The sequence below is a fragment of the Entelurus aequoreus genome, linkage group LG05 (genome assembly GCF_033978785.1).
Source record: "Entelurus aequoreus isolate RoL-2023_Sb linkage group LG05, RoL_Eaeq_v1.1, whole genome shotgun sequence".
Lineage (NCBI taxonomy): Eukaryota > Metazoa > Chordata > Actinopteri > Syngnathiformes > Syngnathidae > Entelurus > Entelurus aequoreus.
Genome location: NC_084735.1, coordinates 85,424,749 through 85,452,117, shown reverse-complemented (window position 1 = coordinate 85,452,117; position 27,369 = coordinate 85,424,749). Strand labels below are relative to the sequence as shown.

Sequence of the window (27,369 nt, the reverse complement as noted above, 5' to 3'; positions counted from 1 at the left end):
GACAAATAATTTCATGTAGGCTAACGTTACCTACCTGCTACCTCTGTCTTTTTCTCGTTTCTCCTCTTCTTTTCTCTTTTTTCTTCCCTGGGTACCTGACAGTTTGAGCCGTTTTGACATCTTGTGTTGATTTTTTGACGTGGTGAGTCCAAAAAGAGTCATGATACGGGAAGGGAGGGGGCGCACCGTAATGTTGTAACAAATAATATTTCTATTAAATAGGCTTTACTTTGCATTTTAAATAACGTGGGATTATTTTTTGTATTTAGAAATAATAGTACCAACTTTTATTTTTTTTTATTTTTTTTCTCCAACATTTGTGGCACTGGCGTGGCGCCCCCTGATGGACGGCGCCCTTGGCATTTGCCTATACGGCCTATGCCACGGGCCGGCCCTGCGCACTACTGACTAGTATCGCACCCGAAATTCGGCCGCCGGGAAAATATTTTTCTTACCGAAACCGGATGTTGTGATGAAGTTTGGATTGCAGTCACATTTGAAAAGATCCGATTCCGGTTTCGGACTACCTCCGGGTGTGGCCCGAATCTGATGTGAAAATATCAGATTTGAAGCACTTTTGCAGCGTTTAGACGAGAAAAAAAAATATTGAACCGGTGTCACTTTAAGGGCAATAAAAGTCAGATTTGGTGTCCAGTGTCATCCAAAGATCTTCACATTTTCGCCTCGGGTTCGGCCCACATCAGGAGGTAGTCCGAATGTGATCTTTTCAAATGTGACTGCAGTCTAAACAGCAACGGCTTTTACATCATCTTCGGGTCGAGCTACATCATTCGTGTGTGCACTTTCCTTTTTGCAATTGTCTTCTTCCTCCTCCTGCAGTTGTTGTTTTGCATCACCGCCCTACTTCCTCCACACCAGAGTGTCTTTCAACCGTTTTTGAGCCAAGGCACATTTTTTGCGTTGAAAAAACGCGGAGGCACACCACCAGCAGAAATCACTAAAAAGTCGTCGTCGCAATTGTTGGATATGAAATTTAAAGCATAACCAAGCATGCATCACTATAGCTCTTGTCTCAAAATAGGTGTACTGTCACCACCTGTCACATCACACCCTGACTTATTTGGACTTTATTGCTGTTTTCCTGTGTGTAGTGTTCTAAGTCTTGTCTTGCGCTCCTATTTTGGTGGCTTTTTCCTCTTTTTTTGGGTATTTTCCTGTAGCCGTTTCATGTCTTCCTTTGAGTTATATTCCCCGCATCTACTTTGTTTTAGCAATCAAGAATATTTCAGTTGTTTCTATCCTTCTTTGTGGGGACATTGTCGATTGTCACGTCATGTTTGGATGTACATTGTGGACGCCGTCTTTGCTCCGCAGTAAGTCTTTGCTGTCGTCCAGAATTCTGTTTGACTTTGTAGCCAGTTCAGTTTTAGTTTTGTTCTGCATAGCCTTCCCTAAGCTTCAATGCCTTTTCTTTGGGACACTCACCTTTTGTTTATTTTTGGTTTAAGCATTAGACACCTTTTTACCTGCACATTGCCTCCTGCTGTTTCCGACATCTACAAAGCAATTAGCTACCGTGCTACTTAAGAGTGTAAGAGTATTACAGGGTTACTCTGCCCAGCTCTAGACAGCACCGACACTCAACAACAACAACACATCATTTGCAGACTATAATTACTGCTTTGCAAATAATATTTTTAACCCAAATAGGTGAAATGACAAGATCTCCCACGGCACACCAGACCGTATCTCACAGCACACTAGTGTGCCGCGTCACAGTGGTTGAAAAACACTGCTCTACACAACAACCCCAGCACAAAACCACTACCGACAAGGCCATCTCTTCCGTTCATCTTTTCTTGTGTAGGATCCGCTTTTTGCTTGGAATAGAAAATGCATTTTCCTTGTTTTATGGTTTGATTTTTTTGTTTTTAAACTAACAAAAAAAACACGTTATTTAACCGTTATATGAATTTATTAATGTGTTTGAAAATTGAATGTAGGGAATTAAAACACCTCTGGTTTAGACTGAAGTCAAATTTGAAAAGATCAGATTCCAATCGGATTTGGACCACCTGCTGACGTGGCCTGAATCTGATGCGAAAAGGTCCAATTTGAAGCACTTTGGAGCGTTTAGACTGGCAAAACAAATCATATCAGTGTTACTTTTTGACCAGTTGATCTGCCGTTTCATTTCTGCTCTGGCCCCGTCTCCTTCGTGGAGGGAGGGGCACAGGTTCGGTGGCCACGGATGACGCGCTGGCTGTCCAAAGTCGGGACCCGGGGTGGACCGCTCGTCTGTGCATCGGTTGGGGACGTCTCTGCGCTGCTGACCTGTCTCCGCTCAGGATGGTCTCCTGCTGGCCCCACTATGGACTGGACTCTCACAATATTATGTTAGATCCACTATGGACTGGACTCTCACACTATTATGTTAGATCCACTATGGACTGGACTCTCACACTATTATGTTAGATCCACTATGGACTGGACTCTCACACTATTATGTTAGATCCACTATGGACTGGACTCTCACACTATTATGTTAGATCCACTATGGACTGTACTCTCACACTATTATGTTAGATCCACTATGGACTGGACTCTCACACTATTATGTTAGATCCACTATGGACTGGACTCTCTCACTATTATGTTAGATCCAGTATGGACTGGACTCTCACACTATTATGTTAGATCCACTATGGACTGGACTCTCACACTATTATGTTAGATCCACTATGGACTGGACTCTCACACTATTATGTTAGATCCACTATGGACTGGACTCTCATTATTATGTTAGATCCACTATGGACTGGACTCTCACAATATTATGTTAGATCCACTATGGACTGGACTCTCACTATTATGTTAGATCCACTATGGACTGGACTCTCACTATTATGTTAGATCCACTATGGACTGGACTCTCACACTATTATGTTAGATCCACTATGGACTGGACTCTCATTATTATGTTAGATCCACTATGGACTGGACTCTCACAATATTATGTTAGATCCACTATGGACTGGACTCTCACTATTATGTTAGATCCACTATGGACTGGACTCTCACTATTATGTTAGATCCACTATGGCCTGGACTCTCACTATTATGTTAGATCCACTATGGACTGGACTCTCACAATATTATGTTAGATCTACTATGGACTGGACTCTCACTATTATGTTAGATCCACTATAGACTGGACTCTCACAATATTATGTTAGATCCACTATGGACTGGACTCTCACTATTATGCTAGATCCACTATGGACTGGACTCTCACAATATTATGTTAGATCCACTATGGACTGGACTCTCACTATTATGCTAGATCCACTATGGACTGGACTCTCACAATATTATGTTAGATCCACTATGGACTGGACTCTCACAATATTATGTTAGATCCACTATGGACTGGACTCTCACAATATTATGTTAGATCCACTATGGACTGGACTCTCACAATATTATGTTAGATCCACTATGGACTGGACTCTCACAATATTATGCTAGATCCACTATGGACTGGACTCTCATAATATTATGTTAGATCCACTATGGACTGGACTCTCACAATATTATGCTAGATCCACTATGGACTGGACTCTCATAATATTATGTTAGATCCACTATGGACTGGACTCTCACAATATTATGCTAGATCCACTATGGACTGGACTCTCATAATATTATGCTAGATCCACTATGGAGTGGACTCTCACTATTATGTTAGATCCACTATGGACTGGACTCTCACAATATTATGCTAGATCCACTCGACATCCATTGCAGCGGTCGCCCGGGGGTCCCCACATCTGCGGTCCCCTCCAAGGTTTCTCATTGTCCCATTGGGTTGAGTTTTTCCTTGCCCCGATGTGGGATCTGGGCTTGTGCAGCCCTTTGAGACACTCGTGATTTAGAGCTTTATAAGTAAACATTGATTGATAGATACTTGAGAGCCAACACAATCAGGTGCCGTGTAAACATCCTATCTGTGTCACCTGAGGACAAGAACACCTCAGCTTTGGTGTGCAGTGTAAACAGAGCCTTTGGAGCTGTTGACACCTCATTAGCATATTCATGAGACAACTTGGACGGTTCAATGGCACCGCTGTACCTTAAGTCACGTGACCAGGAAGCGCGTGCACGTCCTGCGTTTGATCCATCGCGACGGACACGCGCGCGCGCGCCCACACACGTACTACATACAGTATCAACAAGTCCGCCGTGCCCGCGCTCGTACGCGGACACGAAGCTCCCGTGAAGGCCCGGCGGCATCTGGCGGGATGTGGTGTCGGCATCGAGCCGCCAGGTGGGCCACACGACGCGAGCGAGCTAGCTAGCCGCGAACGAGCGTCGCGGAACCGTAGAAATGGACTCCACTCACCTCTCTGCTGACAAAACGTGCTGGTGGTTTGGGGGGGGGAGCGGAACCTCTCAGCTCCTTCGCCGCGGCGTATCTACCAGCGGAAATGTCTGCGCCATTGAGTCACCGAGGGAGGCAGGAAAGAGCCGCGGGTTCGAGTGGAACTTTTACACGCAGCCGGGCTCAGGTCCAGTCCCACTATGGAGGACGGCAGGGGAAAAACACACAAGAAAAGAGCAACGCAGCCCCAGCGGGGAGAGCTCAGTCCTGATTGGTCGAGCACATCTGTATGCGGCGTTTCTATTGGTCGAGCCCTTTAAGTGTATTTACGTCAAAGTACGTTTTTTTTACCACTTCCTCGCTGGAAATGAACATTATTATTAGGGATGTCCGATAATGGCTTTTTGCCGATATTGTCCCACTCTTTAATTACCGATACCGATACCGATATATGCAGTCGTGGAATTAACACATTATTATGCCTAATTTGGACAACCAGGTATGGTGAAGATAAGGTACTTTTTTTAAAAAAATAATAAAATAAGATAACTAAATTAAAAACATTTTCTTGAATGAAAAAGAAAGTAAAACAATATAAAAACAGTTACATAGAAACTAGTAATGAATGAAAATGAGTAAAATTAACTGTTAAAGGTTAGTACTATTAGTGGACCATCATGTGTGCTTACGGACTGTATCCCTTGCAGACTGTATTGATATATATTGATATATAATGTAGGAACCAGAATATTGATAACAGAAAGAAATGGGGGAAGGGAGGTTTTTTGGGTTGGTGCACTAATCGTAAGCGTATCTTGTGTTTTTTATGTTGATTTAATAAAAAATTAAATTAAATTTAAAAAAAAAAAACCGATACAGATAATAAAAAAAAAACGATACATTTTAACGCATTTATCGGCCGATATTATCGGACATGCCTAATTATTTTTTTATTTATTTTTTACCTCATTCGACCATGTTGACTAAAAGACCCCACGGGAGCCGAGACCACCCTAAATCCCCACCAATTTGCCACTTGAATGCGAAAAAACAGACGCGTTTTTAAAAGGCCTACTGAAACGAAATGTTCTTATTTAAACGGGGATAGCAGGTCCATTCTATGTGTCATACTTGATCATTTCGCCATATTGTTGCTGAAAGGATTTAGTAGAGAACATCGACGATAAAGTTTGCAAGTTTTGGTCGCTGATAAAAAAAAAAGCCTCGCCTGTAGCGGAAGTAGCGTGACGTCACAGGTTGTGGAGCTCCTCACATCGGCACATTGTTTACAATCATGGCCACCAGCAGCGAGAGCGATTCGGACCGAGAAAGCGACGATTTCCCCATTAATTTGAGCGAGGATGAAAGATTTGTGGATGAGGAAAGTGAGAGTGAAGGACTAGAGGGCAGTGGAAGCGATTCAGATAGGGAAGATGCTGTGAGAGGCGGGTGGGACCTGATATTCAGCTGGGAATGACTAAAACAGTAAATAAACACAAGACATATATATACTCTATTAGCCACAACACAACCAGGCTTATATTTAATATGCCACAAATGAATCCCGCATAACAAACACCTCCCCCCTCCCGTCCATATAACCCGCCAATACAAATCAAACACCCGCACAACACACTCAATCCCACAGCCCAAAGTACCGTTCACCTCCGTAAAGTTCATACAGCACATATATATCCCCAAAGTTACGTACGTGACATGCACATAGCGGCACGCACGTACGGGCAAGCGATCAAATGTTTGGAAGCCAAAGCTGCGTACTCACAGTAGCGCGTCTGCTATCCAACTCAAAGTCCTCCTGGTTGTGTTGCTGCAGCCAGCCGCTAATACACCGCTTCCCACCTACAACTTTCTTCTTTGCTGTCTTCATTGTTCATTAAACAAATTGCAAAAGATTTACCAACACAGATGTCCAGAATACTGTGGAATTTTGCGATGAAAACAGACGACTTAATAGCTGGCCACAATGCTGTCCCAATATGTCCGCACAATCCGTGACGTCACGCGCAAACGTCATCATACCGAGATGTTTTCAGCAGAATATTTCGCGGGAAATTTAAAATTGCACTTTGCTAATCTAACCCGGCCGTATTGGCATGTGTTGCAATGTTAAGATTTCCTCATTGATGTATAAACTATCAGACTGCGTGGTCGCTAGTAGTGGCTTTAAGTAGGCCTTTAATTATGCTGACATATGCCGTGCTAAATAATACATGTCAATAAATAATAAATGATTGATTTCACCATCAGATGGTCACACCGGAAAGTGCTGCAAATAATGGGGATCGATAACGAGCGCGTCGTTTTTCTGCCACACTTGATGGCTTGTTGTTTGATTTGTGTGTGTGTGTGTGTGTGTGCGTGTGTGTGTGTGTGTGTGTGCGTGTGTGTGTGTGTGTGCGTGTGTGTGTGTGTGTGTGTGTGTGTGTGTGAGGAGCAAACACATTAGTTGTGACTGAGTGCACTTGTTCCGTGCGACGACACTCTCTCAACACATTTTTTTGTTACGGCCCCCCTCTCAGCTGTCTATAAAATGGTTGTAAGTACACCTCTGCATCGCATTCTTAAAAACGAAAGAAAACAGCACACCGGTTTTTCCTCACCTCTCATAGTAGTCACAGTGAAGGTAAGCACTATATATACGCTTTTACATGTTTTAATACGCCAAAAAAAAAATGGTTGTAAGTACACCTCTGTACGGAGCCCCTAAAGCACATATGTCAGAGTCAAGGCCCGCGGGCCATATCCGGCCCGCGAGAAGGTTTTTTACGGCCCTTGGGATGATCTTGATTTATTATTAGAACCGGCCCGCAGACCGCAGATCTTTTACACGCACCAAGCGGATGCCGGTCCAAGGTTCCGAAAGGGGGCGAGCGGCCCGCCGGGACGCGTCTGCCGGCCGAAGGGCTGCAGCCCGGCCGTCAGTCGCGGAGCCCGCCGTGCCACGCGCGCCAAGGGGGCGGGCCGAAACCCGGCCCCGAGGCCCTGAGACTTCTGCTTTGTTTCCCCAAACCGCGCGTCACCGCCGGGCCCGCACCACCGTCGGGCCCGCACCACCGTCGGGCTGCAGCCCGAGCGTCGGTGGCGGAACCCGTCATGTGCCGCGCGCGCCAAGCGGAGCGGGGGGGTCAAGCGGGCCGAAACCCGCAGGCCACCCCCTCACCACGAGGCCCTGAGACTTCTGCGTTTGACCCCTACGCGCGGCCCGTCGGGACGCGCCCGCCGTCAAGCCACGAGGGCCAGCCGTCGGGTCGCGGAGCCCGCCGTGCCACGCGCGCCAAGGGGCGGGCCGAAACCAGCGGGGGGTTTCGGGCACCCAACTCGCCTCCCTCCCACGGAGGGAGGAGGGGGGTTTAATGTGAACATTACTGTGCAATCACATATTTAGAGTTTTTACTCAATTCAAGTTTAAAAGTTAAAGTTTAATATTTGTTTTCACTGCATGTTACTTCTCCTTAAACAAAGTGTTGTTTTTGATTTATAGATTTTTGCACTTTATTTTATTGTATTTCAATTTAATTATATTTTAAAAATATTTCAGTTGAGTGGATGATAGAAAATTGCTATTATTGTTTTTTTCTTTGAAGTAAATTTAGCCCACTTTTGCTAAAATAGAAAATATAGGCTACTGATGGTGCCTTGAATACCGGTTTCTTTCATTTAATGTTCATGTTATGGGGATTTTTATATAAAGGAAATTTGTCTTTTGTGTCTGTTGAAAATTAAAGATTACTGACAGAGCCATAAGAAAATATTGCTTTATTTATCTGATCATATTGGAATATATTTGTTAGGTTTTCAGTAGGTTCAATTAGGTTCACTAGACTATATGCGTCATTTAAAAATTTTTCAATGAACATTCGAACAGTCCGGCCCTCGGCTTGTAGCTAAATTTTTTATTTGGCCCTCCGTCCATTTGACTTTGACACCCCTGCCCTAAAGGGACATGGGGGAAAATGTTTTTGTATAATTTTTTTTTTTTTAGACATGTATCTCGTGCGCACGAGAAACTTTTTATAAAGTTATAAAAAATTAATTAAAAAAATGTATATATATATATATATATATATATATATATATATATATATATATATATATATATATATATTTACATATATATATATACACGTTTTATTTATAGATATAAAAAAAACATTTAAAAATGTTTTGGTTTTTTTTAGACAAAAAAATAATTCTAAATTGTATTTTTTTTTTATATATAACTTTATAAAAAGTTTCTCGTGCGCACGAGATACTTGTCTAAAAAAAAATATATATATTTTTTTAAATTATAAAAATTTTTATTTTCCCCATGTCCCTTTAGGGGCTCCGTACCTCTGCATCGCATTGTATCCTTTTTAAAACAAAAGAAAACAGCACACCGGTTTTTCCTCATCTCTCATAGTAGTCACAGTGGAGGTGAGCACTATACATACGCTTTTACATATTTTAGTACGGCAAAAAAAAATGGTTGTAAGTACACCTCTGTACGGAGCCCCTAAAGGGACATGGGGGAAAATGTTTTTGTATAATTTTTTTTTTTTTTAGACATGTATCTCATGCGCACGTTAAACTTTTTATAAAGTTATAAAAAAATAAATTAAAAAAATGTATATATATATTTTCATATATATATATACAAATTTTTTATTTATATATATAAAAAAAACATTTAAAAATGCTTTGGTTTTTTTAGACAAAAAAAACCAAATTCTAAATTGTTTTTTTTTGTATATAACTTTATAAAAAGTTTCTCGTGCGCACGAGATACTTGTCTAAAAAAAAAAAAAAATTTTTTTTAATGATAACATTTTTTATTTCCCCATGTCCCTTGAGGGGCTCCGTACCTCTGCATCACATTGTATCCTTTTTAAAACAAAAGAAAACAGCACACCGTTTTTTCCTCACCTCTTATAGTAGTCACAGTGAAGGTGAGCACTATACATACGCTTTTACATATTTTAGTACGGCAAAAAAAAAATGGTTGTAAGTACACCTCTGCATCGCATTGTATCCTTTTTAAAACAAAAGAAAACAGCACACCGGTTTTTCCTCACCTCTTATAGTAGTCACAGTGGAGGTGAGCACTATACATACGCTTTTACATTAAGGCTGAAACGACGCGTCGACGTAGTCGACGTCATCGGTTACGTAAATACGTTGACGCCGTTTTTGTGCGTCGACGCGTCGCATAATGACGTCACACTACCGTCATGGCGAAGCGCAGAGCAGACGATCAAAGAAGACGATGCGAGCGAGGGGGGAAAAGCATGCCAAAAGTGGTCAAAAGTGTGGGAGTATTTCAATAAACGGCCTAATAATGTTGTTGTATGCACACTGTGTCCAGCGGAAATGGCCTATCATAGCAGCACAACGGCTATGAACCAACATTTGAAAAGAAAACCATCAATTAGTCAATCGTCCGCGCGAGCATACGTTGTCATCATTACACAAAAACATGAATGTGTCATTTGTATCTGCTAGGGGTGTAACGGTACGTGTTTTGTATTGAACCATTTCGGTACGGGGCTTTCGGCTCGGTACGGGGGTGTACCGAACGAGTTTCTAAGCTAAAGCGTATTCATAGCGCATGTAGTCAGCGCTTCAGCGTGGAGCAGATAGGTGTTTAGCAGGTGAGCATCAGGCAGCGGACTCTCCCCAAATGATAATAAACACCTCCCAGTCAACTACTAGTAACATCACTATGAGCCTGTTGACCTTCTAGAAACTTAAACTGCAGCTCAGCTCACTCGCAATCCTGGCTTGAGGTGAAGGCTAATTAGCTCTCAGTTCCAGCCACATCGACCCCTTCTGAGCGCCTATTTTCAGCTGCTGGGAATATTGTAAACAAGAAAAGAAGCAGAGCATGTAGACATGCTAACCTTTCTTCATTACAACTGTTAGACACTCACTGTAATGAGTAGAATTGGTTATTGTGTTCTGTGTTGGACTGGATGTTTATTTTGCACATTTTAAAAGCAATGCTTAATGTTTACAGTGCTCCAGAATATTTAGATTGGCACTTTTTTGTATTGGATGTTTATCTTTATTTTTGCACATTTTAGCAAATAAGCAATACTTTCACTTTTGTTGAAATGTTTACACTGTTGTTACAGAATATTTCGTTTTGCACTTTTTTGTATTGGATGTTTATCTTTATTTTTGCACATTTTAAAGCAAAATAAGCAATACTTTTACTTTTGAAATGCTTATACTATTGCAGAATATTAAGATTTGCACTGGATGTTGACTTTTATATTTGCACATTAAAAAGCAAATAAGCTACTTTTAATTTTGTTAAATGTTAAAAGTTTTAAATGTTTACATTGTTACAGAATATTTTGTCATGTTGTTGTCAATGTTGACTGAGTGGCCATACTTCTTTTTTTTTTGTAAATAAAAGCCATGCCTTTTGAAAAAACGGGCCTACATTTATTTTTTCTTCTTCATTTTGAATAAAAAAATAATCGGCAAAAGGAAAAATAATCTATAGATTAATCGAAAAAATAATCTATAGATTAACCGATTAATCGAAAAAAATAATCTATAGATTAATCGATAGAAAAATAGTCGTTAGCTGCAGCCTTATTTTACATATTTTAGTACGGCAAAAAAAAAAATGGTTGTAAGTACACCTCTGTACGGAGCCCCTAAAGGGACATGGGGGAAAATGTTTTTGTATAATTTTTTTTTTTTTTAGACATGTATCTCATGCGCACGAGAAACTTTTTATAAAGTTATAAAAAAACAAATAAAAAAAATTAATACATATATATTTCCATATATATATATATATATATATATATATATATATATATATATATATATATATATATATATATATATATATATATATATATATACACACTTTTTATGTATATATCTAAAAAAAACATTTAAAAATGTTTTGGGTTTTTTTTAGACGAAAAAAAAAATTCTAAATTGTATTTTTTTTATATATAACTTTATAAAAAGTTTCTCGTGCGCACGAGATACTTGTCTAAAAAAAAAAAAAAAAAATTTTAAATTATAAATTTTTTTATTTCCCCCATGTCCCTTTAGGGGCTCCGTACCTCTGCATCGCATTGTATCCTTTTTAAAACAAAAGAAAACAGCACACCGGTTTTTCCTCATCTCTCATAGTAGTCACAGTGGAGGTAAGAACTATACGTACGCTTTTACATATTTTAGTACGGCAAAAAAAAATGGTTGTAAGTACACCTCTGTACGGAGCCCCTAAAGGGACATGGGGGAAAATGTTTTTGTATAATTATTATTTTTTTTAGACATGTATCTTGTGCGCACGAGAAACTTTTTATAAAGTTATAAAAAAATAAATTAAAAAAATGTATATATATATTTCCATATATATATATATGTATATACACACATTTTTTATTTATATATATAAAAAAAACATTTATAAATGTTTGGGTTTTTTTTAGACAAAAGAAAAAAATTCCAAAATTATTTTTTTTTATATATAACTTTATAAAAAGTTTCTCGTGCGCACGAGATACTTGTCTAAAAAAAAATAAAAACATTTTAAATTATAATTTTTTTTATTTCCCCCATGTCCCTTTAGGGGCTCCGTACCTCTGCATCGCATTGTATCCTTTTTAAAACAAAAGAAAACAGCACACCGGTTTTTCCTCATCTCTCATAGTAGTCACAGTGGAGGTAAGCACTATACGTACGCTTTTACATATTTTAGTACGGCAAAAAAAAAATGGTTGTAAGTACACCTCTGTACGGAGCCCCTAAAGGGACATGGGGGAAAATGTTTTTGTATAATTTTTTTTTTTTTTAGACATGTATCTTGTGCGCACGAGAAACTTTTTATAAAGTTATAAAAAAATAAATTAAAAAAATGTATATATATATTTCCATATATATATATATATATATATACACACATTTTTTATTTATATATATAAAAAAAACATTTATAAATGTTTGGGTTTTTTCTAGACAAAAAAAAAAAATTCCAAAATTATTTTTTTTTATATATAACTTTATAAAAAGTTTCTTGTGCGCACAAGATACTTGTCTAAAAAAAAAAAAAAAAATTTTTAAATTATACATTTTTTTATTTCCCCCATGTCCCTTTAGGGGCTCTGTACCTCTGCATCACATTGTATCCTTTTTAAAACGAAAGAAAACAGCACACCGGTTTTTCCTCATCTCTCATGGTAGTCCCAGTGAAGGTGAGCACTATACATACGCTTTTACATATTTTAGAACGGCAAAAAAAATAAAATCATGTTCCAGGTGGTCATCGCATCGCACCCCACCCGGCGGCCCGCCCCTCTATTTGAGAAGGACTGATTTATTCAACACGTTAAGTTTTGTGCTGATTGTCACCTTACGACAATTACATAATGACACCAAAATGTGGATGTTTCGTGGATTGCCTTCGCAGGTTACATATTCCTTTTGAGACTTAGCTTACTTAATTACAAAGTAAACACATGGGCTTTCACACTGCACTGTCGATAAATTCATTATTCCGCCCTCGCCACTCGATAGTTAACAGCATGAAGAAACAGAAGCTCCAGAAGTTTTGTTGGGGATTGATGTTCCTTCTTTTGGAACGATTTTCCTTCCTTATCATTTAAGATTGTCAGACAGAAAATACTAACATTGACATTACAAAAGTATGGCGTCCATTGTGTATTTTGCATTATTAAAATAGAAGATTTAGTGTTAATACATACAACTTTATATATTTACGCGTATAGAAAGTAATAAAAATCTACATTATATCAAACAATGCGCACAATGTCATCACAATTAAACCTAAAGTGTAGCGTTATTGCCGTTATTGATGCAACAAACTAACAGACAGTCGAAAAACTATTGCCGTAAACTTCCTTTCCTCTGTGATGTGACATCACCAACATGTTAGGGAATTATGGCGGTTCATTTGTGTCTTTATTAGGAAAGATTTTTTGACATCGTCATTGGTCAAAAGGCTCAACCAGGCGGATCCAAAAGTTCACCAAAAAGTGACGCCGATGTCACCAAAGTGCGCAAAACAAAAGGCAAAAAAGACATGAAAACAAAAGGAGGATGCTCGGATTCGCAAGGACCGGACGTTGGCCGGGGGCTAGTGGGCAACCTAGGATGTAGTCGGCTCTCTTGGTTGCACTGCAGAGGCCATACCTGTGTACGGTAAGTGGGTGTTTAAATGATGTATTATTTATTGCTATTTTTTTAAGTTTGTTGTGGTTTTATTTTTGTAGTTGTATGTAGAAATGGTGCTGCTGAAGCGGCAGCTGGTTGCATTCGCTCTGTGCTCTTCATGTATTGTATGTCTTGTTTTCATGTGGTTTTTTTACCTAATTTGTTGTGGATTTTTTTTTTTATCTGCAATGCAACCACACAATTTACCCATTCTGTGAGGAATAAAGTAGAGTCTATCCTGTCCTAATCTCCATAGAAAATGTTCATATTACGGGTGTCAAATTTTTTAGTTTTCTAATTAATCGTGATTTTTAATCGATTAAAAAAAAAAAAAAAAAAATCTTTGTGAAAATATATATATATATTTATATGTTTTTAATCTGTCCTGTCCAACCACTCAGAGAAATCATATTGTTGATGTAGATCAGTGGTCCCCAACCTTTTTGTAGCTGCGGACCGGTCAACGCTTGAAAATTTGTCCCGGGGAGGGGGGTGTATTTAAAAAAAAAATTATTATTATTATTTTTTTTACATAAATGAATACAATCATGTGTGCTTACGGACTGTATCCCTGCAGGCTGTATTGATCTATATTGATATAGAATGTAACTATTGTGTTTTTTATGTTGATTTCATTAAAAAAAATATATATATATATATTTTTTTTAATTCTTGTGCGGCCCGGTGGTTGGGGACCACTGATGTAGATCACAGGTGTCAAACTCAAGGCCTGGGGGCCAGATCCAGCCCGACACGTCATTAAATGTGGCCCACGAAAGCCTGGGGATAATGTGGCTAATTCATCTCTTACTAAATGTTTTCATTGTTTCCAATATGACAGAAAAAAATGTATGTAATACATAAGAATGTCATATGTTTTAAACTCTGATATGTATACAAATATTCAATTGTTATTGGTGTGAATCTTTGGGCACCTCGTCATTCGATTCCGATTCTTGGGGTGAGGATTTGATCCATAATCGATAACTCTATTCCAGTGGTCCCCAACCACCGGACCGATTGGTACCGGGCCGCACAAGAATTTAAAAAAAAAAAAAAAAATTTTTTTTTTTTAATGAAATCAACATAAAAAACACAATATATACATTCTATATCAATATAGATCAATACAGCCTGCAGGGATACAGTCCGTAAGCACACATGATTGTATTTATTTATGTAAAAAAAAAAAAAAAAATTGTTGTTTTTTTAAATACACCCCCCCGCCCCCCCACACACCGGTCCGTGGGACAAATTTTCAAGCGTTGACCGGTCCGCAGCTACAAAAAGGTTGGGGACCACTGCTCTATTCAACACGATTCTCAATTCAAACTGATTTTTGCAATGTATTATTTGGTATAACAACACCTTAACAAAACAGCTTTCAGGTTACAAAACCTCCTTTTGGTCGATGACGTATGATACATACATGCACCAAGTAAGCATAGAAAAGGCCTGAAAGTTTTTTGTTTTTTTTTAAATAATTCGTCAAAAAAAAATAAAAATTAAATTACTAAAAAAAAAATCGGGATTCGGATGTGATAAAAAACAATTTTTAGCACCCCTAATTATTATAAACCGTATGATAGTTCGTAAAAATAACAAAAAATAGATTTCAAAGCAAGTGATCCATCAATTTGTACGTACACAATTCAATTAACCAAATGCATAGGCAATAATATAATGAGGCGATTATACTTTTATATTCTTACATTCGCTGTTACAAGCAGCCATGACTGCGATGTGGCCCTCGACGAAAACAAGTTTGACACCCCTGATGTAGACGATCATATCTGCTGCACAGATTTAGTTTAGAAAAGACAAGTTTATGATACTTCTCTTGTTCTCTTCCATGGATGAAGTGCTGGCTGTCCAGAGTCGGGACCCCGGGTGGACCATTAGCCTGTGCATCGGTTGGGGACATCTCTGCGCTGCTGACCCGTCTCCGCTCGGGATGGTTTCCTGTTGGCCCCGCTGTGGACTGGACTCTCGCTGATGTGTTGGATCCACTGTGGACTGGACTTTCACAATATTATGTCAGACCCACTCGACATCCATTGCTTTCGGTCTCCCCTGGAAGGGGGTGGGGGGGGGGGGGGGGTTACCCACATATGCGGTCCTCTCCAAGGTTTCTCATAGTCATTCACCGACGTCCCACTGGGGTGAGTTTTTCCTTGCCCGTATGTGGGCTCTGTACCGAGGATGTCGTTGTGGCTTGTGCAGCCCTTTGAGACACTTGTGATTTAGGGCTATATAAATAAACATTGATTGATTGATTGATTGATTGATTGAACCGTATTTTTCGGAGTATAAGTCGCCCTGGCCGAAAATGCATAATAAAGAAGGAAAAAAACTGGTGTATAAGTCGCATTTTGGGGGGAAATGTATTTGATAAAAGCCAACACCAAGAATAGACATTTGAAAGGCAATTTAAAATAAATAAAGAATAGTGAACAACAGGCTGAATAAGTGTACGTTATATGAGGCATAAATAACCAACTGGTATGTTAACGTAACATATTATGGTAAGAGTCATTCAAATAACTATAACATATAGAACATGCTATACGTTTACCAAACAATCGGTCACTCCTAATCGCTAAATCCCATGAAATCTTATACGTCTAGTCTCTTACGTGAATGAGATCAATAATATTATTTGATATTTTACGGTAATGTGTTAATCATTTCACACATAAGTCGCTCCTGAGTATAAGTCGCACCCCCGGCCAAACTATGAAAAAAACTGCGACTTATAGTCCGACAAATACGGTGTGTGTATATATATATATATATATATATATATATATATATATATATATATATATATATATATATATATATATATATATATTTGTTTTTAACAAAACCAGTTTTCATTTAAGTAATATAGAAAATTATTACAGCTGTTTATCCTTTTTTTTGTTGAAGAATGTAGTTAATCATAGAACTGGCACCCAATGTTATTAAAAAAAGTATTGATTTTGAATCAAGAATGGTTTTGAATCGAGAATCGAATCGTTACCCCCAAGAATCGAATCGTGTGGTGCCCAAATATTCACAGCCCTAGTTCATGTTCTATTCCTCCATGAAAAGAAAGCGAAGTAGAAATTATAGGATGCAAGGGACCATTTTGATGCGTTTACTTTTGTAAACTCAACCCGTGTACTAATAAGTTGTATACACTGCAAAAAACGGTCACGTTTTGGACATATTTGAAGCGTCGCTTATCTTTGTAATGCGTAAAGGAACACAATTAAAACGTTTCACATTTGCACGGCTCAGCTCAAACGTTACAGTGTTTCCCACACATTCATTTATTTGTGGCGGCCCGCCACGAAAGAATTAAGGCCGCCACAAATAGATTTTTTATTTTTATTTTTTGTCCTGTCAAGCTTCTCAGGCAAATCATATAGTTGATGTAGATGCCCGTATCGGCTGTTCAGATTTACTTTACAAAAGAGAAGTGTAGGATCAAGATTTTAAGAGCTCTTTGTTCAGTGGATCAGATGTTTGATGAAGCTCTGTGTATCTACCACCACTACTGTTTTCTGTTTATTTGTTACTGACTGTGGCAGGACACCTCTGCCTCTGTTTCACTTTATGTTGCTGGTAAATAATATGGTTGTAGTAGTAGGCTAAAGTTCAATTATTTAGTATGCACTAATTAAAGGGGCAGAGCTTTGAGAGACATTTTAGCTTTTATATTTTTATAAGATATATTTTTGTAAGAACCACAATTAATCAATATATTTCAGTGAATAACTTATTGTTCAAATCTGTATATAAATATGTACATAAAGTGTTGTAATTATATTGTAAAATGGATGGATGGATGGAGGTTTAAAACAAAACTGTTATTATTAATTAGTAAGTAAACATGGTCGGCTACTAATAGCTAGCAGCAACACAACAGCTAAGCACGCAATAGCACACAAGCTAGACATACAAAATGATAATTATTGCAGTGTAAAACAGCACATTTGTTAATATAAACAAGTATAAAATACTACTTACACATGCAAAGTCTCCAAGGCAGAAGCGTATTAGAAAGTATTCAGTAACAAACGTGTCCGCATCATTCGACGTCCTCTGTCATGATATTAACTTCATAAATTATTTCGCCCACTCGCCAAAAAAAACAAAACAATTACCACTCCTATTCAACTTAAAGACAGCATAAGTCCATTCCAGACAGTTGATAATGAATAGGTTGCCATTGTTCTCTATTTGACTAATTTCACCTGATCAAACCTTCGCTAACATTCCACACTACAGTTAAAGTACGTATGATACCTGTTGATATCGTATCGGATCAATAATGGTATCTACCAGTGACATCATGCGAGACCCTTTACGACATCGCGCTAAGCTTTGTGGCACTTTGAGAAGCGCACATCTTTGTTTGAACTCCAAACTGTCCAAACACGGGGACGTTCCACATTACAGTTCTCTGTATCATATGTAATCCCGGCGTATTTAGATGTTAGCGCAAAAACAAGCACATAACATTTACTTAACGGAACCAAATTACAAAATAAAACATTATTCCTGCGATCCAACTACACTATGTAGTAAATAGTAATAAGAAAATGCCACGAGGTTCCTCGCAAGAACAAGCTCGTGCTCTAAAGTAATACCGTACATAATAATATTGATCGGATCGATGACTTTTTACACTGGTTGACACGAGCCTTTTTAGAGAAAATCATATCATTGTAGTAAATTATGCAAATTGCTCGATGATGTCATGGTGACCACGCCCCCACCGCCACAGGTATCTCGGCAGTTTATGGGAAACACGTCATGTTCATACTTCCTTTAAACAGACCGCTGAGCGTCCGCACGACAGCGACTTCCCGCAAGGGACGTTAAAAGTTCTCCTCCGGCGGTCTTTTAAGCCATCTCTGCGTCAGCCGGCGCGGCCTCTTCCTGCTCGGGATCGCCAGGTAACAGTTCCGAAATGGTCTGGATGAGCGCCTCGATCTGCTCCTCCGACAGACGCTCCTCGCTCTCCTCCACCATCTGAGCGAGCAAACGGCGAGAGTGTTCCGCCATATTGCCGACGGAACATGGAGCTCGAACGTAGCTGAAGAGATACATTTACTCACGAGCTGCATCTCCACTGCGGTCTGTGGTCTGTGGTTCATGAGCTGCAGTTTCTCGGCCCTGGCGATAAACACACACATGACATTTGTGTACAACTCATGTTTTTAAATTCAGGAAGAAGCTTTTCGACTGACTTTGTCAGCTTCTGGTGCTTCATGGAGGACAGGAACTCCTTGACCATGTCCGGACTCTGTCGGCTGCACGGCATCTGGGACAAGTACTTCAGCGTCTGCGGAGCGCGGACAAGTGTGAGACAAGTGCGCCTTCCTGCCGAGAGAGGATGACGTCGCGCACTCGCCTCATACATGATGGTGTTGAGATTCTGATGCCCCGCGCTGTGTTTGCTCCTGTTGCCGTCCTTCCTCTGTTCCTTCAGGTCGGTCAGCAGCTTGAACACCTGGCACACATTTTATTGAAGCACGACGTAGTTTATTCATTTAATATCACACCACTCAAAGTACAAACCCCAAAACCGGTGAAGTTGGCACGTTTTGTAAATGATAAATAAAAACAGAATACAATGATTTGCAAATCCTTTTCAACTTATATTCAATTGAATAAACTGCAAAGACAAGATACTTAACGTTCGAACTGGAAAACATTGTTATTTTTTGCAAATATTAGCTCATTTGGAATTCGATGCCTGCAACATGTTCCAAAAAAGCTGGCACAAGTAGGGATGATACTCGAAACCGGTTTACCCGGTTGTTTGATAAGAAAAGAACCGAGTCCTCGGACTCGAATCCCTTTTTGAGAACCGGTACCCGTTATCGAGACCACTATAGTAAAGGAAAAGAGTTGATTCTTTATTCGAATCCCGTCCCGACCAGAAATGCTCCGTGGGACATCACAAGAATTGACGTCACGTAGCTCAGTCATTAGGCGCAGATAGTGAAAGCAGGAAAACAATGGACGGGAAAAAGCGCTCCAAGGTGTAATAAAGTTCAAAACAAAAGCTATAATCCATCGAATAACTTTACTGAGAGATTTGAGCAGGGTAAAACACATGACCAACATTTTTACGACCAGTCGGAAACATAGCAACCAGGCTAGCAACGCACCTCCTTTACGGCAGCTGTCGCAACGTTCTTAAAACAACCGCAGCACATACATATATATACAACATATCTCCCTTTTTTAACTTTTGTTTTTCTTTCTTTGTAAACGTTACAAAATCACACTGTAGATGTGTTGTCTGTCTAATTATAAATAATGCAGACGAGGCGTGTTGGCTGAGTTCTTGACGTTTACTTTCACAGCGTGGCAACATGCAACACTTTTCGGGGCTACCGCGCATGCTCGCCACTCCCGTTGCATGCTGGGTAGTGTAGTTGTTATATTCTCTCGCTCATAACATTTTTCCCCCTATAAAGAAATAATGTTAACTCAATAAAGTGTATTTCTTTTTTTAGCTTTAACTTTTCATTTTTTAGCATTGTAACCACATTTGCAAAGAACTTTTCTCTTCATAGAATGTTCTTTCAATAAAGAAATAAAGTGCAAAAATGTCAAAGCATCATAACAAACAGTTATGTCAAATAGCAGCAGAAGTGCACTTTTTGGAGAGCTGTATTATTTCCAGTTTTGTGCCCGAGGGACTGATTTTATTTAACACTATTATTATTTATACACCTATAGTGATCACAGAGACAGCTTGTTTTTGTGTTACTGTATATATTTGTTTCTCTGAAAAATCCCACTTAATATACTTTGGGTAACAACAGTCAATATTTATTTATTTTATTTTATTTTTTTAGGTGGGTAACAGTCAATATTTATTTATTTATTAGATTTTATTTTTTTATTATATAATAAAAGTGAGCTTTTGTTAAACCAAATGTGTGTTTTTTTCCATATACAACAACCTATCTGGACTCCATAAGAGAATCGATAAGGAATCGGTTCGACAAGAGGATTCGATAATAGGCTCGAACTCCATAATTCCTTATCAAACATCATCCCTAAGTATAACCTATTATTTATCATAACATACAGCAGTGTTTTTCAACCACTGTGCCGCGGCACACTAATGTGCCATGAGATACAGTCTGGTGTGCCGTGGGAGAATACCGTAATTTCCGGACTATAAGCCGCACCTGACTATAAGCCGCACCAGCTAAATTTAGGGGAAAATACAGATTGCTCCATATATAAGCCGCACCCGACTATAAGCCGCAGGGTTTTGATGTGTAATTACCGTAGTATATAGGGCAGGGGTCACCAACGTGGTGCCCGCGGGCACCAGGTAGCCCGTAAGGACCAGATGAGTAGCCCCCTGGCCTGTTCTAAAAATAGCTCAAATAGCAGCACTTACCAGTGAGCCGCCTCTATTTTTTAAATTGTATTTATTTACTAGCAAGCTGGTCTCGCTTTTCCGACATTTTTCTAAGAGAGACAAAACTCAAATAGAATTTGAAAATCCAAGAAAATATTTTAAAGACTTGGTCTTCTTTTGTTTAAATAAATGAATTCATTTTTTTACTTTGCTTCTTATAACTTTCAGACAGACAATTTTAGAGAAAAAATACAACCTTAAAAATGATTTTAGGATTTTTAAACACATATACCTTTTTACCTTTTAAATTCCTTCCTCTTCTTTCCTGACAATTTAAATCAAGGTTCAAGTATTTTTTTTTTTATTGTAAAGAATAATAAATACATTTTAATTTAAAGGCCTACTGAAATGAATTTTTTTTATTTAAACGGGGATAGCAGATCTATTCTATGTGTCATACTTGATCATTTCGCGATATTGCCATATTTTTGCTGAAAGGATTTAGTATAGAACAACGACGATAAAGATTGCAACTTTTGGTATCTGATAAAAAAAAGGCTTGCACCTACCGGAAGTAGCGTGACGTAGTCAGTTGAACATATACGCAAAGTTCCCTATTGTTTACAATGATGGCCGCATGAAGTGAGAGAGATTCGGACCGAGAAAGCGACAATTTCCCCATTAATTTGAGCGAGGATGAAAGATTTGTGGATGAGTAAAGTGCAAGTGAAGGACTAGTGGGGAGTTGAAGCTATTCAGATAGGGAAGATGCTGTGAGAGCCGGGGGTGACCTGATATTCAGCTGGGAATGACTACAACAGTAAATAAACACAAGACATATATATACTCTATTAGCCACAACACAACCAGGCTTATATTTAATATGCCACAAATTAATCCTGCATAAAAACACCTGCGTGTTTGTTATGCTAGCTCCTAGCTCCTCTGCTAGCTCCTAGCTCCATAGAACACGCCAATACAATTCAAACACCTGATCAACACACACAATCACTCAGCCCAAAAGACCGTTTACCTAACCCAAGGTTCATAAAGCTTATATATTTTTAAAAAGTTACGTACGTGACGCGCACATACGGTCAAGTTATCGAATGTTTAGCAGCCAAGGCTGCATACTCACGGTACCTGATATTCAGCTGGGAATGACTACAACAGTAAATAAACACAAGACATATATATACTCTATTAGCCACAACACAACCAGGCTTATATTTAATATGCCACAAATTAATCCTGCATAATAACACCTGCGTGTTTTTTATGCTAGCTCCTAGCTCCTCTGCTAGCTCCTAGCTCCATAGAACACGCCAATACAATTCAAACACCTGATCAACACACACAATCACTCAGCCCAAAAGACCGTTCACCTAACCCAAGGTTCATAAAGCTTATATATTTTTAAAAAGTTACGTACGTGACGCGCACGTACGGTACGGTACGTGTTATGCTAGCTCCTAGCTCCTCTGCTAGCTCCTAGCTCCATAGAACACGCCAATACAATTCAAACACATGATCAACACACACAATCACTCAGCCCAAACGACTGTTCACCTAACCCAAGGTTCATAAAGCTTATATATTTTTAAAAAGTTACGTACATACGCAAAAAAAAGCCAAAGCTGCATACTCACAGTAGCACGTCTGCGTCTTTGTCATCCAAATCAAAGTAATCCTGGTAAGAGTCTGTGTTGTCCCAGTTCTCTACAGGCGTCTGTGTATCCAAATCAAAAGTCCTCCTGGTTAGAGTCTCTGTTATCCGAGTTCTTCTATCTTGACTGCATCTTTCGGGAATGTAAACAAAGAAGCGCCGGCTGTGTACTGTTGTGGCTGACTACGTTCGAAAAATACGTCCATTTCGCACCGACAACTTTCTTCTTTGCTTGCTTGGCTTCCTTCTCCATAATGCAATGAACATGATTGAAACAGATTCACGAACACAGATGTCCAGAATACTGTGGAATTATGAAATGAAAACAGAGCTTTTTCGTATCGGCTTCAATGTGGAAGGCATACCCGTGTTCGCCGGGCTACGTCACACGCATACGTCATCCTCAGAGGCGTTTCGAACCGGAAGTTTAGCGGCAAATTTAAAATGTCACTTTATAAGTTAACCCGGCCGTATTGGCATGTGTTATAATGTTAAGATTTCATCATTGATATATAAACTATCAGACTGCGTGGTCGGTAGTAGTGGGTTTCAGTAGGCCTTTAATTATTCATTTTAGCTTCAGTTTTTTCGACGAAGAGTATTTGTGAAATATTTCTTCAAACTTATTATGATTAAAATTCAAAAAAAATATTCTGGCAAATCTAGAAAATCTGTAGAATCAAATTTAAATCTTATTTCAAAGTCTTTTGAATTTCTTTTAAAATTTTTGTTCTGGAAAATCTAGAAGAAATAATGATTTGTCTTTGTTAGAAATATAGCTTGGTCTAATTTGTTATATATTCTAACAAAGTGTAGACTGGATTTTAACCTATTTAAAACATGTCATCAAAATTCTAAAATTAATCTTAATCAGGAAAAATTACTAATGATGTTCCATAAATTATTTTTTAAATTTTTTCAAAAAGATTCGAATTAGCTATATTTTCTCTTCTTTTTCTCGGTTGAATTTTGAATTTTAAAGAGTCGAAATTGAAGATAAACTATGTTTCAAAATTTAATTGTCATTTTTTTCGTGTTTTCTCCTCTTTTTAAACCGTTCAATTAAGTGTAAATATCATTAATTATTAATAATAACATAGAGTTAAAAATAAATTGAACAAATTGGCTATTTCTGGCAATTTATTTAAGTGTGTATCAAACTGGTAGCCCTTCGCATTAATCAGCACCCAAGAAGTAGCTCTTGCTTTCAAAAAGGTTGGTGACCCCTGAGATAGGGGTTCCTGCTACCACGGAGGGGATTGTCGGGACAGAGATGACTGTTTGGGAACGCAAAGCGTCCCATTTATTAACAATAAACCTTTCAATCATTCAATAAAACTTTCACATCTTTGACATGGCGAACAGCATTCGTGCAGAGTACAAATAATACAACGCTGCAAAGTAATACAAAGTGCTCGCCTGTACGTTATCAAAATAACCAGCCTATGAAAAGTCAGTCTTTAATCATTGTGTCATCGTCTTCCTCCTGCGTACTAAAACCACCGAAATCCTCTTCGTCGGTGTCGGAGAAGAACAGGCCGTATATAAGCCGCACCCTTGTATAAGCCGCAGGGACCAGAACGAGGGGGAAAAGTAGCGGCTTATAGTCCGGAAATTACGGTATATAATTTCACCTATTTAAAATATTTTTTGCAAACCAGTAATTATAGTCTGCAAATGACGTGTTGTTGTTGAGTGGTCGGTGCTGTCTAGAGCTCGGCAGAGTAACCATGTAATACTCTTCCATATCAGTAGGTGGCAGCCGGTAGCTAATTCCTTTGTAAATGTCGGAAAAAGCAGGAGGCAGCGTACAGGTAAAAAGGTTTCTGATGCTTAAACCACAAATAAACAAAAGGTGAGTGCCCTTAAGAAAAGGCAATGAAAGTTAGGGAAGGCTATGCAGAACAAAACTAAAACTGAACTGGCTACAAAGTAAACAAAAACAGAATGCTGGACGACAGCAAAGACTTACAGTGGAGCAAAGACGGCGTCCACAGTGTACATCCGAACATGACACGACAATCAACAATGTCCCCACAACTGAAATATTCTTGATTGCTAAAACAAAGTAGATGCGGGAAATATCGCTCAAAGGAAGACATGAAACTGCTACAGGAAAATACCAAAAAAAGAGAAAAAGCCACCAAAATAGTAGCGCAAGATAAGAACTAAAACACTACACACAGGAAAACAGCAAAAAAGTCAAAATAAGTCAGGACGTGATGTGACAGGTGGTGACAGTACACCTACTTTGAGACAAGAGCTATAGTGATGCATGCTTGGTTATGCTTTAAAGTCATATCCAACAATTGCGACAACGACTTTTTACTGTCAACTGAGTTTCATTTTTTAATAATTTCTGCTGGTGGTGTGCCTCCGCATTTTTTCAATGCAAAATATGTGCCTTGGCTCAAAAAAGGTTGAAAAACACTGACATACAGTATGAACGTCACACCCCCTCTCGATCAACATTTTTTACAATCAAGCGAAACAACAAAAATGCAACAAACAGCGAAATATGAACACGAAGGGTAAACAAACCCACCTACTATCTGATATAACACAAAGCTTCAGAACTTTGTTGTAAAAATCTCCTTCCGCGACTGTCCCTGACACCCGCATTTCAGGCTGACACTGTGGAAACGCACCCCACCCACACTGCTTGGTGCCTCGTCTGAGCTGCTGTTACTTAGATTACCATAGTAACTAATTAGATTACCATAGTAACTAGTATATCATGCAAAAGCGCAGATTCCAACCATTGAAATACTTTGTATAGTTGAAGACTTACGGTCATTTGAAAACATCACTGCACATCATAATGGCAGCTACACTTTCCATCTTAAAGTTCTAAAAAAATTATTTGGGAATGTCCGGCGGGCCAGATTGAGAAGCTTAACGGGCCGCATGTGGCCCACGGGCCTTAATTTGCCCAGGACTGATCTACGGTATGTAATACCATCAAAACCTTCAGAGAATCTGTAGAAATCACTGCACGTAACATTGAATGCCCATGATCTTGGATTCCTTTAGGCAGTACAGCATCAAAAACCGACAACAGTGTGTAAAGGATATCACCACATGGAACACTTCAGAAAACCACTGTCAGTAACTACAGTTTGTCACTACATCTGTAAGTGCAAGTTAAAACTCTACTATGCAAAGCGAAAGCCATTTATCAACAACACCCAGAAACGCTGTTGGCTTTGCTTGGCCCGTGCTCATCTAAGATGGACTGATACAAAGTGTAAAAGTGTTCTGTGGTCTAGCGAGTCCACATTTCAAATTGTTTTTGGAAAGTGTGGACATCGTGTCCTCCGGAACAAAGAGGAAAAGAACAATCCGGATTGTTATAGGCGCAAAGTTGAAAAGGCAGCATCTGTGATGGTATGGGGGTGTATTAGTGCCCAAGGCATGTGTAACTTACACATCTGTGAAGGCACTGAACAGTACATACAGGTTTTTGAGCAACTTATGTTGCCATCCAAGCAACGTTGTCATGGACGCCCCTGCTTATTTCAGCAAGACAATGCCCAGCCACGTGTTACAACAGCGTGGCTTCATAGTAAAAGAGTGCGGGTACTAGACTGGCCTGCCTGTAGTCCAGACCTGTCTCTCATTGAAAATGTGTGGCGCAATATGAAGCCTAAAATACCACACCGGAGACCCCCGGACTGTTGAACAACTTAAGCTGTACATCAAGCAAGAATGGGAAAGAATTCCACCTGAAAAGCTTCAAAAATGTGTCTCCTCGGTTCCCAAACGTTAACTGAGTGTTGTTAAAAGGAAAGGCCATGTAACACAGTGGTAAAAATGTGCCAACTTTTTTGCAAATTTGTGGCTGCCATTAAATTCTAAGTTTCTCAGTTGGAACATTAAATATCTTGTCTTTGCAGTCCATTCAATTGAATATAAGTTGAAAAGGATTTGCCAATCATTGTATTCTGTTGTAATTTAGGATTACACAACGTGCCAACTTCACTGCTTTTGGGTTTTGTATTTCAAAATGAAAAAGACAGAAATGATGCAAATACAACATACGACATTTTGTCTTACCTCGTAGTTACTGAGCATGGCAGCATTTGCATTTTTCCTTAAGGAAAAAAAAAACATTTGTAGTTTAATATTGTACATTATTTGTCCAAATGTACTTTATCACTAAACCTTTATATTCTATTTTAGTAAGGCTGTCAAAATTAACGAGTTAACTCATGATTAATTACAGAATGAATATTTATCATCTACGCACTTAGAAAAATGATGCAATTAATTTTATTCAAATTTTAATCATGCAAGTGAGTAATCACCTGTGATTAATCTAAATTCTAAAATGTGATTAATCTGATTTGTTTTTTTAATCAATTTTTTATATATATTCTGTTTTTGACAGAACAACGCTTACATTATAGAAGAAGCACGCCGTGTCTTATTTAGATTAATTTCGCGATAATACACGCTTTAATCGACCGATATGCGGAAACTGTGAGGAAATGTTATACAAACGGCTATTTCTACTCTAGTACCTTCTATACGTGGATGAAATACAACACATGTACTTACTAATGTTAAAACAGCGAGGTAAACATTAAAAAAGTAGATATATTCTTACACTTCCATGCTGCGAAGTCTTCAAAGCTGTGGTCCCCTACGAAAAACACTCCGTGTGAAACAAGACCTTAGACACATTCGCTTCCGTGGTTAGTGACGTTCGTAACTAGCAACCATGTAACTTTTTTTTTTTTTTTAAACAAAAAAAACATCACAATTCCGCAC

At 38.8% G+C, this 27,369-nt stretch overlaps 2 protein-coding genes across 3 annotated transcripts in view; both read right to left on the bottom strand.

Moving 5' to 3' along the window:
• Positions 1-15,332, bottom strand: part of LOC133651187 (protein-tyrosine sulfotransferase 1-like) — a 24,248-nt gene extending 8,916 nt beyond the window's left edge. Inside the window, exon 1 of one of the 2 annotated variants that reach the window (XM_062049190.1) lies at positions 15,259-15,332. The gene's annotated coding sequence lies outside the window, so the exon portion shown is untranslated. Of the gene's footprint in view, positions 1-4,363; positions 4,780-15,258 lie in introns of those variants that run through there. The other variant, XM_062049188.1, reaches the window with a different exon arrangement.
• Positions 15,333-16,401: 1,069 nt separating this feature from the next.
• crcp (calcitonin gene-related peptide-receptor component protein) lies at positions 16,402-27,303 on the bottom strand. Its single transcript, XM_062049195.1, has 6 exons — positions 27,206-27,303; positions 26,653-26,689; positions 18,954-19,052; positions 18,790-18,884; positions 18,658-18,715; positions 16,402-18,571 (listed from the first exon to the last, which is right to left on the bottom strand). Exons 1-6 carry the CDS (start codon positions 27,211-27,213, stop codon positions 18,443-18,445), a joined length of 426 nt encoding a protein of 141 aa, XP_061905179.1. The 5' UTR covers positions 27,214-27,303; the 3' UTR covers positions 16,402-18,442.
• Positions 27,304-27,369: the final 66 nt, after the last annotated feature.